General features: G+C 41.0%; 1 protein-coding gene across 4 annotated transcripts in view; it reads right to left on the reverse strand.

The window, feature by feature from the left end:
- SEC22A (SEC22 homolog A, vesicle trafficking protein) overlaps window positions 1-10,642 on the reverse strand; it is a 74,575-nt gene extending 63,933 nt beyond the window's left edge. The window contains exons 1-3 of one of the 4 annotated variants that reach the window (XM_033211006.1): window positions 10,539-10,640; window positions 7,694-7,791; window positions 3,162-3,362 (exon numbers count right to left, since the gene is read on the reverse strand). In XM_033211006.1, coding sequence (XP_033066897.1) covers window positions 3,162-3,343 — 182 coding nt within the window. In that variant the 5' untranslated portion in view covers window positions 3,344-3,362; window positions 7,694-7,791; window positions 10,539-10,640. Of the gene's footprint in view, window positions 1-3,161; window positions 3,363-7,693; window positions 7,792-10,193; window positions 10,321-10,375; window positions 10,517-10,538 lie in introns of those variants that run through there. The other 3 variants (XM_033211009.1, XM_033211008.1, XM_033211007.1) reach the window with 3 other exon arrangements.
- Between the last annotated feature and the right edge of the window lie 2,019 nt (window positions 10,643-12,661).

Genomic DNA, 12,661 nt, shown 5'->3' on the forward strand with positions numbered 1-12,661 from the left:
AGAGTCAAAAGAAAAAAATTGCAAAAGTGTTTAAGTCCAGCACACCTACCAGAATTAATATACATTCAAGCCAATCTCCTATAACTTTGATATTTGTTTATACCACTATACATTCACAAATAAAACTCAGAATAATGACCCAGGGCACTAACAGAGCCTATTAAATAAAATATTGAAATATTTCAAGTTTTTCCTCTAAAAAAATAGAAGTAGGTTGAGACATCATTTTACATATATTTTAATCACCATAATCACAATATTTTCTAATTAAGCCCTCAGAAATCCCAAATAAATATAACATCTTACCATTATCTTACCATTACCCAGGTGATCCAAGAAATTGTGGACATTCTCTAAGGTTCTATCCTGGGCCTCTCTCTAAACCCAGTAGGCATTTTTCCCCTCACAATATCAACCACATCTACGTGAATGTTTCCGAAATCTCTATCCCATCTCCACTGAATTACCTTGTCAAAACCTCAATTTATTTATTTTATTTATACATATATTTTTTGAGACAAGGTCTTGCTCTGTCACCCTGGAATGTACGGGTGAGATCATGGCTCACTGCAGCCTCAACCTCCTAGGCTCAAGTGATCCTACCACCTATGTCCCCAGAGTAGCTGGGACTATGTCATGCCTGGCTAATTTTTAAATTTTTTGTAGAGACGGGGTCTCCCCATGTTGCCCATGCTGATCTCAAACTCCTGGGCTCAAGTGATCTGCCTGCCTCAGCCTCTCAAAGTGCTGAGATTACAGGTGTAAGCCACTGTGCCTGGCCTAAAACCTCAACTTAAATAATTAAAGTGGGCCAGGTGCAGCGGCTCATGTCTGTAATCCCAGTACTTTGAGAAGCCAAGCAGGAGGATCACGTGAGCCCAGGAGTTTGAGGTCAACCTGGGCAACATGGTGAGACCTCATCTACTAAAAATAAAATTAGCTGGGTGTGGTGGTGTGCCCCTGTCGTCCCAGCTACTTCAGAGGCTGAAGTGGGAGGACTGCTTGAGCCCAAGAGGTTGAGGCTCAGTGAGCTGTCATCATGCCATTGCATTCCAGCCTAGGTAACAGAGCAAGCCCCAGTGTCTTAAAAAAATGATCAAAATGGAGCTTCATTATCTTTCTCTTCTGCCTCACACCTCATAAACAGTCTGTTCCAAAGATCTCATTTCTGGCAATGACACCATCATTCTGTCCAATTCCAAGGCTTCAGTCATCTTTGCCCCTTCCTTCTTTTCATCTCTGGTATTCCATCCTATCCAGCTTGGTCACTTCTTTTGAAGTGATCTAACTTCAAAGTGATCCCCAATCAAACTATTTCTCTTCATTATCATTCTAGTTCTTTTGGCATTCTAATTTTCATTTGCACATTTATTTTCTTACTTCAGGCCCTAATAATAAGTTGGCCTCTCCGCCTTATCTCTCTCCTCTTGGACTGTCCATCTCACCCTAAGTTCCACTGTCTCAGGATTTTTTATCAAGTCACTTCCCTTGAATCTGCAGCAGAGCTTCCTATAACATATTACATCAAAGTGACACCCTTCAATCTGAACTTTCAGGGCAATCCAAGATCTGGCCCCATAGTGATTATCACACGTGTCTCACAACTATCCCTAAATCACCATCCACTGACCCAGGGTAAGCATGTTAATACACCTACCATGCTAAGTCATGTTCTTTGCTTATTCTGCCTCTCCTCCGTACACCTGGAATGTCCTCCTCCCTACCTTAGCCAACTGTTACTAATTCTTCAGGACATGGCTCATGTCTCATCTCAACAATGAAGTCCTCTGTTTATTATATCCTATATGGACTGTGTTTTTACCTTATTTCCTTCTGTATACGTCATCAATATCAAGCTGCTCAGACGTTAATCGTTCCGTAATTGTTTCACGTCTAAGCTTTCCAAGGTGGTCTCATCCATTCCCATGGTTTTAATCACAAACTGTAGGCTGACTTCCAAATCTAAATGTCTATACTTGTCCTCTTCACTAAGTTTCAGACTCATATCTCCAGTTGCTTACCTAGCAGTGCCCCCTGGATGTCTAATGGGCATCTCAGATTTAACATGTCCAAACAAAACTCTTACTTTTTACCAATGAGACACACTTATCCTCTCCTTTCTTGCTCATTTCAACTTCATTATTCATCCAGTTCCTCAGGCCAAAAAACTACAGGTGATTATTCTTCTTTTTCCCTCACATCCCATTTCAATCCAGTAGGAAGATTTGCTGGTATTAATCCCAAAATATAGCCCCAATCTATTTCTATTCATTACAACCCTAGCTCGTTACAATCAGCACCTCCACCTGAACTTCTCTAAGAGTCTTCCATCTGACCTCTCTACTTCCACTTTCTCCTTTATTCTTTACAGTGCAGCCAGAATGACCTACTCTAAGCCAAATGAAATCATGTAACTCTCCAGCTTAAAACTACCCAGTATCTTCCTACTGCACTAAACTAAACAGACTAATAGACTCCAAACTCACTACATAACCTGCCCCATTCCTACCTTTCTGGCCTCGCTTTCTGCAACTCTATTAATTGTCCATAATGCTTCAGGATCACTGGTTTCCTTTCTGTCTCTTGGTATGTAAAAACGGGCTTCTCCACTGGCTGCTACCTTTGCCTTGCTCTTCATACACAGCATCCTTCATATAACTACCTCCTCTCTCATCTTTTAGGTCTCTGCTCAAATGTCACACTCTCAGAGAGTCCCTTGACCACCATAAATAGTCACTCTCTAACCCATTTGCCCAGTTTTACTTGATTTATATATGATACAGTGACAAGTGCTACCCCCTCCCACTAGATATAAGCTGCTTCAGTTCTTTGAGGGCAGATATTAGGTAAAAAATTTTATTTCTGATTATAGTTTGCCTACTACATCCCTAGGTAAGAATGCAAATAAATACTTAGTGATGAACTTATAAGAGGAATAGCTATGATCTGTGCAACTATAAAATTTCCTAGAGCCAGATATAAACACAAAGAAACTACAAAAAGGCTGCTGCTGACATGATGACTATTTAGTATAAGTTCAGAATATGATTCTTGACTTGAACAGGTTTTCCTAATCACTCCTTTCTATTGCAACCACTTAAACTTCATTAAAATGACAACTACTGGGCAAGCAAGTCAAATGAAGCAAACTGAAGTCTTACTTAATGTTATAATGTCCAGTTTTCAGTGTACATCTATCAGGAAGTTGAGCAAGCTTCCTCGAGAGCATTTTAAAATACTTTCTGCACTCCTGCATTCCTGTGCTTTGTTCATAATCAGTAGAAGCAGAAAGTGGCAGTCCATCTCTGACACGAATGACTGAGGCAGATAAAATCATAGACATTTCAACCAACAGAGAAGACCTAAAATAAAATGAACAATTTGGGATAGATAAAAATTAAAGCCAAACTTGATAAGCATGTGTAAAAATGTTCAACTTACTAATAACATAAGAATACTAATTAAAATGGTCAGGCACAGTGGCTCACACCTGTAATCCCAGCACTTTGGGTGGCTAAGGCAGGCAGATCACAAGATCAGGAGTTTGAGACCAACCTGGCCAACAAGATGAAACTCCTTCTCTACTAAAAATACAAAAATTAGCCGGGCATGGTGGTGCACACCTGTAATCCCAGCTACTTAGGAGGCTGAGGCAGGAGAATTGCTTGAACCTGGGAGGCAGAAGTTGCAGTGAGCTGAGGTCGTGTCACTGAGCTCCAGCCTAGGCAACAGAGTGAGACTCTGTCTCAGGAAAAAAACAAAACAAAACTAATTAAAATAACATATTATGCTTCACTTAACATATTAGCTTTTTTTTTTTTTTTTTTTTGAGACAGCATCTTGCTCTGTTACCCAGGCTGGAGTGCAATGGCGCCATCTTGGCTGACTATAATATCCCCCATCCAGGGTTCAAGCAATTCTCCTTCCTCAGCCTGGGATCCCATGCCACAGGATAGGATGTGTCTGGGACCACCGGCACCCACCACAGTGCCGGGATTACAGGCGTGAGCCACCGCACCCAGCCACATTAGCTTTTTAAAAAATAATACTTCTGTCTGACATTCTCATAAGTACAGATGGAAGTAAAAACTGGTACAAACAGTTCTCAAAATGATTTGGCAATTTCAACAGGAGTTTAAAGGCATATCTTTTGACCTCAATAAATTTAAATATATACCTGTCTTAAGAAAAATAATCAGAAATCCAGACAAAACTTTAAACAGAAAGACATTCTTCCACTCAAATAACTGAAAACAATCTAAATATCCTATAACATGGTGATGGTTAAGTAAATTATAGTATATTCATATAACAGAATATAATGCAGCAACTAAAAGTTATGTTTGTGGAAAAAGTTTAATAATGTGGCAAAATGCTTATATGTTAAAGAGAAAAAAGCAGGATAACAATTGCAAATGTTGTTTTACACAAACATAAGGATAAAGAGACAAAGATAAAGAGAAGGAAAAAGGGATTGAAAAATGGATGCAGAAAAAGACGCCAAATTAAGAATATGCTCACCTCTACGAAATGGTATTATGGGTAATTATTATTTTATAATTTCCTAAATGTTCTCAATATTCACAGTAGACATATACTACTTTTATAATCAGAAAAAAAATTATTTAAAGTAAATCCTAAAGCTAAAGGATATTGGTTTTAATGTTGTTCTCAATCTTAATGGCCTATTTTATTGGATTCTCTTCTTGCTTTACAAAAACAGATGAAAGGAGTTCACAGGCCTGAGTCTGAAGGAGCTCAGGTCAACAGTCACTCAACCTTTCATAAAATATACAGTGGCTCTCAAACTTTAGCTTGTATAAGAAGTTGAAAGTTTAGTTAAAAATGCAGATTTCTGGGCTCTGCCCTCAAAATTCTGAACCACTGACTGTGAGATAGGGCTTGACAATCTGCTTATTGTCTCAGGCCCATACTTTTTAAAACATTAAATTAAAACACGTTCACTATCTAAGATTAAGTGATAACTCTTCTCTGTCAGGCACAATGTCACTAAGGGCTTCCTCACTAGTGGTGAGGCAACTGGTGAAAATTCAAAAATTTGATTAAAATCTCATAGGCATTTTCCCAAAAATATTGTATCTTAGAGACTAAATTAATCCTTACCTGACCACTTCATCTAGGTCAATATTATTCCAAAAAGGAAAAAATGAGTTAGTAATATATATTTAAAAAAAAAAACCCATAGAAAACCAATTGTTACAAAGCTTGTAAATCAGGAGTTGATAATTTTCACTGCTGTGTGAAGTCAAAATCCGACTTCCCATTCATGGTGATCACTGATCTGACAATAAAAATTAACCCAACTAATAAAGCTAATGCATTAAGTTCACTATCCCTTTTTCCTCTTTTCATGAGGAAAAAGGAGAAATCTCTAGGTGTTACTGTGTCATTACCCTTTAATATTTTTCTCCTTTATTTAGAGACAGGGTCTCTCTGTGTCACCCAGGCGGGTGCAGTGGTGCGATCTCAGCTCACTGCAACCTCCACCTCCCAGAATTGAGCAATTCTCGTGCCTCAGCCTCCCGAGTAGCTAGGATTACAGGCACATGCCACAACGCCCAGCTAATTTTTGTATTTTTAGTAGAGACAGAGTTTCGCCATGTTGGCCAGGCTGGTGTCAAACTCCTGGCCTGAAGTGATCTGTCCACCTCAGCCTCCCAAAGTGCTGGGATTCCAGGCGTGAGCCACCACACCCAGCCCTCCATTCATTTAAAGAGAAAAATATCCAGAAGCAAATTAGTCTTTTTACTACAGTGGAATCTCCAAACTAAAGTCCCAGTGTGACATATCCCAATCGGTGTTTTTTTCCATTCATCCAGTTTTTTTCTCTTCTAAAAGCAGTAGCATGAAAAAGCTGGGATCTCTGAAAAGATATCTATACTATAAACTCCTCTTTAAATTTTTTTTACCATGTTTTATTTAATTATTAAATCAAAATTGTAACATTTAGCCTAAGTGTAAGAAAGTAAAAAAAGTCTTACTTTATACTCTTAAGCATTTATTATTTAACTATAAAACTGTTGTCTTTCCAGAAGGACACTGCAACACAATAACCATTCTGGCAATTACTTTGAGGGCGAGTTGTAACTTAAAAGTTCTAAATACCCATATTTTAGTATTTAAATGTAGATTGGGTTGGGTGCCATGGCTTATACCTATAATCCCAACACTGCTTGAGGCCAGGAGTTCAAGACCAACCTAGACAACATGGTGAGACTCTGTATCCACAAAAAAATTTTAAAAATCAGCCAGGCACGGTGGCACATGCCTATAGTCCTTGCTTTGGTGAGGCTGAAGCAAGTGGGTCGCTTGAGACCAGGAGTTTGAGGCAACAGTGAGCTATGATTGTGCCACTGCACTCCAACCTGGGTGATGAGCGAGATCCTGTCTCAAAAAGTAAAATAAAAGTAGACTGCATTACTTTATGTCTGGCCTCTCTAGGATCCTAATAGAAATATTAGGAATAGTCTTTATTAATAGGTTGCCAAATTTCATGTAGTCTTCAAAGTTATTCTTTAACGACTTGGAGGACAGATCAATAAATATATGATCCATACTTTCTAAAACACGTACTGTAAAAAGAATACAATTTTCGAGTTCCATTCGTTGAACACACATTTACCGAATATCTACTGTGTGCCATGAATTTTGCCAGATAGTAGGAATGAAGAGTCCTACCATCAAGAAACACCCCCAAATTAGAGAAATTCAGATGAAAAGAGCAAACAACACAGGTGTGTTGCCCACCACTTTAGTAACTGGAAAACTAAAGTTGGACAAACTTACATTTCAAATTTTTTTTTTTTTTTGAGACAGGGTCTCACTCTGTCACCCAGGCTGGAGTACAATGGCTCACTGCAACCTCTGCCTCCTGGGTTCAAGCAATTCCCCTGCCTCATCCTCCCAAGCAGCTGGGATTACAGGTGCCCCCCCACCAAGCCTGGCTAATTTTTATATTTTTAGTAGAGATGGGATTTAATCGTGTTGGCCAAGCTGGTCTCAAACTTCTGATCTCAAGTGATCTGCCTGCCTCGGCCTCCCAAAGTGCTGGGATTACAGGTGTGAGCCATCGCGCCCAGCCTCAAATTTTCCTAATACATACTTTAGCCTTTAACCAAAAGCAGAACACAGCAGTTACATTCCCTGTCAAAATTATTACAAGGTTGTCAGAGAATTGTTTCTACGTACCTATAGGTAAGACTTTTCTTAGGGAAAAAATTAAACCTCTTCCTACCACAGTAATTTGATTCAGCATCCAAACCACTTGAATTTAAGCCTGACAAACTGGGATGAATGTCCAATGATCAACGTCAGGCTTAACTAATTTGCAGACAGACTCCAATCACCTTAGGCGAAGCTGTCTCTCCAGCAATTCAATAAACATACCCCTACTTTTTTTCTTTTTACCATGGATTCATAATATAGTTTGTTGTTTTTTAAACTAATCTTATCTAGACTGCACTAGCAGAAAAGGAAATCTGTCATGTCAGGCCTAAACTAGGTTAAAGTATCTTTACGGTCTAAGGAGGGTTGTGGTTGGGAAAATCCCAAGGAAGAATCAGTGGAACTGTGGAAAGCAAGAGGTTACAACAATTGCATGGGAAGATTTAGGAGTTTTTAGCTTATCAGGGTCATAGATAAATGTTTAGGGCACTGGGCCATTTCTCCTCACCTTTAATATACAGAAAATATTACACCTGCCTTTGGACAGCAGCAGTTAACTCACAGGGAACCGGAATAGTGGCTATTTTTTCCTCTCCCCATCAGCAACTGTTGGAGGAAAAAGCACAAGTTAGAATCTAGGCAAATCTGGGTAAACTTTTATGTAAAGGCTGAGGAAAATAAATTCCCACAATGCCAAACTACTATGGTAATGGTTAGCAAGTTCTCAGACCCAAGATAACAAGACACCCCTCTTCTTCAGAACCTTGTGGGGGTAATGACTATGGGCTCAATGTCTCAGGAAGGTATCTCTCAAAAGGTAATAAATAAAGCCCAACATATAAGTGGATTTTGTGTATACGTTCTAACCAAATGCTTTCACAAATGCCACTTTTAAGATAAAAACATTTTATACTGGGGGCAAAAGCACTCATATTTATTTTAGTTCATAATTTCCCAGTCTTCAGTCATACAAGTACCACTTTCAGAATTATCTTCATCCATCTGTACTATTTACCTAATATTGGTCTTTGAATTGACTTACTTTTCTTGTCCTTTATTTTTTAGTACTATCTGTGAAATCAGTTTTGAGATATTAAGTTTTTCTCCTAATTTAAATTAAAAGAACTTGTTTCATTCAAATATGTATGTGTGTGAAAATTTTGGGAGAACTTTAATGTTCATTTGCTTATCAAATTATCTTGCATATGTGACAGTAACAATATGGTACATATTATTTTATTAAAAGTGCTAGCTGAGATCTGTGGGAATGGGAAAGGGTGGTAGTTCATTTGGACAGAAAGCTATACTACTTGTGAAACACAGGGAGGGTGGGGGATAGATTGGGTGATAAAGAGGATGGAATTTCTGTCATTTTGCCTATGCCCTCTACCTCACTAGCAGTGTGTGACACTCCTATTATGGGTGCTTACACTGTGCGATATGTATAAGACCTCAGGCTTCACAACAGATTTTACCCACATCTAGGACAGGGGCCCCAATACATGCTCAAATGTGTCAATTCCAACACTTGTATAGTGCCGCATAGTTCACAGTTGGGTAGGTAGAACTGACAATTTACAGATGAGGAAACTGAGGCTCACTTTCTCAATGTCACACTGCTAGTATATAGCAGAACTGGTACTTCAGTCTAAGTTTCTAGTATCTCCACACCACTATGTTTCATCAGTCTCCCAAAACCAACAAGAGGTAAGACACCAGGGATATAGAAACTAGCTATTCACTTGCTGCCTGGGTTCTAATCCTGGCTCCACCATGTAGCAGACATGCAAATTTGGGCAAGCTTTGCCTTTCTACATCTCAATTTCCACATCTATACATTATGGCTACTAACAGTATCTATCTCATAGGCTTATTTTAACGATGACAATAGTATCTATCTCATAGGATCATGTAAAGCGCCTGAAACACTGCCTTGTAACATACTAAAAGCACTATATTAAATATTTGCTATATTATTTATTGATTACTCCCCATGGACCACGCACTTTATACACATTACCTCATTTAAGCCTTCCAAAAACCTGTGAAGTAGGTATTATTAGTTCCATTTTACCTTTGAGGAAATTCAAGCCCAGAAAGCTTAAGGAATTTTTTTAATCCCTAAACTAGTAGGTGACAAAGTAGGGATTTAAACTCAGACCCAAGTCTAACAACTCTGTGAGACACTCAAAGAAGGTTACAGGCACCCCTGTGATACCTGGGCCTCTTTCATAGACCAACATAAGATATACTTCGATTTTAACCAGTTGCATGCACACATACACAAAAAAGCACTAAACAGATGTGATGGTTTTCAACATAGGAAATACCCGAATGTCCCATTACTTTAGAATACGGTCACAGGTGTCAGAATCAAATACTGAAGGAACCTTAATATACCAGAAATTGTAGGTACCGTTTAAGGCACTGCCTGATTCCTTACGATCTTAGCATGTAAGCAAGTATCAATAACATGGAGTGATTCAGAGTTTGAAAAGTGGCTGTTCCCCTGACTGAAGTTCCCAACATCTCCAGTCTGGTGGCTGACACTTTTGCTCTGGGCTAGGCTTTGCCTTGGCTGAATAGGCAGAGGAGGGACTGGTTCTCAAGCTCGCCCCCTGCCCCAGGTGGATGACCCAGGAAACTAAGCAGCAGGAGAAAAATTATCTTAAGCTGTCTTCACTGGCAGAGAGATTCAAGACAGCTGGGGCTTGTCCTTTTCTTTCGGAAGCCTCCTCTACTTGAGCCAATTGCTCAGGTCTCCCTTCTGCCACATCGTTCCCAAAGTGACTCTTGAGGCAGGGTCTCAAGAGGTTTCCGTGAGCCAACACGGGCAAATATCTGGGTTCAGTGCTCACTCCATCCCCACAAGACGTAAAGTAAGACACTGGTTCAAGTCCCATTCTGCCTAACAGAAATAGGAAATACCACTTCAAGCTCCCGCGGGCCAACTACACAGGTAGATCACCGTGTTTCTGACAACTGGGCGCCAGGGAATCCCCACCAACCTGCTGACAGCCAAGTGCGACTGTCCCTCTCCTTTAGACACTCCTTCCCTGGCTGCCCAATACCCGAGGCGGCTCAGACGAGGCGTAACGGCCGCCCGCGTGGCCCCCGAGAACCCTCAAGTCGAAGGGGACGGGGTACCCGCTTGCCCGTCCCTCCAGAGCTCCGCGGCCCCGGCTCCCACCCCAAAGGCACGGACTTGGCTCCTGCCCGTCGGGTAGGTCTTCAGTCCCGAGGGCGAAGGCCGAGACTGTGGCGGGAGGCAGGGAGAGGGAGGGGAGAGACCGGCAGGGGTTCGAATGACCCCTAAGAAGAGAAGAAGAGGACTGGGAGGTGCCGGGTACTACCTGTCGACACGGGACCCGCCGCTCCGAGTGACGCACCCCGCAGTGCATTGTGGGGCCTGGGCGGGGCCTTTCGGCGGGGCTGCGGCGCGTCCAACGTGGCTCGCGCCCGCGGAATCAAACTACGCCCCCGTTCCCTCGGCTCGCCCAGGCCAATCGGGTTCTGCAGGAAGGACACAACAACCCGCCCGATCCCAGGACCCGCCTTACCGCCTTAGTCCAGGAGAGATTGGCAGCGTCTCTCGCACCTGCGCCAGAAAAGTACAGAGTCCTCTGATGACGGAACTACGTTGACTTTAGAAATAGGGCAAATCCCCTCCCCTCGCCGCCCTGTATCTGCAGGCATTTTGTCTTTCACACGCGGCCCTACAGCCGACACTTATAAAGGGAACAGGGAGAAAAGCCCCCTCTGGGTGAACAAGGAGAGGACCTGGCCCCGTCTATACCCACACACAAGAAGGAAACACACTATGGCAGAGAAGTGCCAGATGCCGACCCCGCGACCCCTTCCAGCCTTCACATCGGTCATGCGTTATTAAACAGGCATTTACTGACTGTTTACCATGTGCCAAGCACCGTGTTAAACACGGGGTTACAGGAGTGGACATAACATTTAATGGAATTTAAGACGTAATTGGAGCAAAAGACATTAAAGCATAAATAGTTACAGAATTATAAATTGTGATCAGTACTGGGAGGGAAAATTAGTGGGTGCAATGATGAATTAATTTGGGACTGTCAGGAAAGAGACCTCTGAATAAGTGCCTTTTAAGCTGCAGGCATATTAAAGAACCTTGGAGAATGTTCCCTGCCAAGGAAATATTATACGTGACGTTGTTGGGGCATGAAAGAACTTCGTGTGCTCTAGGAACTAAAAGGAAGTCAGTGTGGATGGAGTGTAGGGAGCAAGGAGAAACTTCCAAAATACAGCCTGAAATCTGTAATGTGGCCAATAAAAGCCAGCATGGTCTGGCCCTTGTCTCATCTCAGCCCAAGGTCAATGGGCAACTAATAAAGACTATTAGGTAGGATCCTATTTGCATATTTAAGAATCACTCAGGCTGTTTGTGGAGAATAGTTTGGAAAAGGGCAAGAAAGGCTGCTGGAAGGCCATTTGGAGGCAGTTGCATCAGGCAAAGCCAGAAATGATGGCTTGAACTAGTATAATGGGAGTTAGAGACAGAAAGAGGTAGATAATTTCAAGATATGTATAAATTAGAGATGGTATCCAAGAGACTTAATAACAGATTGGTTTTCTGGGAAGGGTCAAGAAAGAGGAATATTAAGGATGACTCCTTAAGTAACTAGATGGATTAAGAAGCCATTTACTGATTCACGGAACACAGGAGGAGGAGCAAATGGCTTGGAATATGTTAAATTTGCAATGTCTATAAATGGAGATGTCAAGTAGATTTGGACATGTAGGTCTAAAGTTCAGAAGAAAGGCCTGAACTAACATAGATTTGCTCCTAGATATATACTCAACATAAATGTATTCATATATTCACCGGAAAACATATGTATAAAAATGTTCATGAAATGAATAAATTTTAGAATATTCTCACCCGGCACGATGGCTCACGCCTGTAATCCCAGCACTGTGGGAGGTCGAGGGGGGCGGATCACTTGAGGTCGGGAGTTCAAGACCAGCCTAGTCAACATGGTGAAACCCTGTCTCAACTAAAATACAAAACAATTAGCCAGGCGTGGTGGTGGGCATCTGTAATCCCAGCTACTTGGGAGGCTGAGGTAGGAGAACTGCTTAAACTGGAAGGCAGAGGTTGCAGTGAGCCAAGACCACGCTACTGAACTCCAGCCTAGGCAACAGAGCAAGACTCCGTCTCAAAAAAAAAAAAAAGAACATTCACATAATAGAATACTATACAGGAAGGACAATAATCTACAACTATATGCAAAGCATGCATGAATTTTACAATCACAAAAATTGAGTGAAATAAGTCAGACAAAAAATGATTACTATATTACTCCATTTACATAATGTTCAAAATAAGAAATCATATAAGGTAATAGAAGTAAAATATTGGTTACCCTTAGGTAACCAATTAGTTACAATTATTAGTGTTAATAATTAGAAAGGAGCAATAAGGGATTACTGGAGTTCTAGT

The sequence above is a fragment of the Trachypithecus francoisi genome, unplaced genomic scaffold, assembly GCF_009764315.1.
Source record: "Trachypithecus francoisi isolate TF-2019V2 unplaced genomic scaffold, Tfra_2.0 Lachesis_group0, whole genome shotgun sequence".
Lineage (NCBI taxonomy): Eukaryota > Metazoa > Chordata > Mammalia > Primates > Cercopithecidae > Trachypithecus > Trachypithecus francoisi.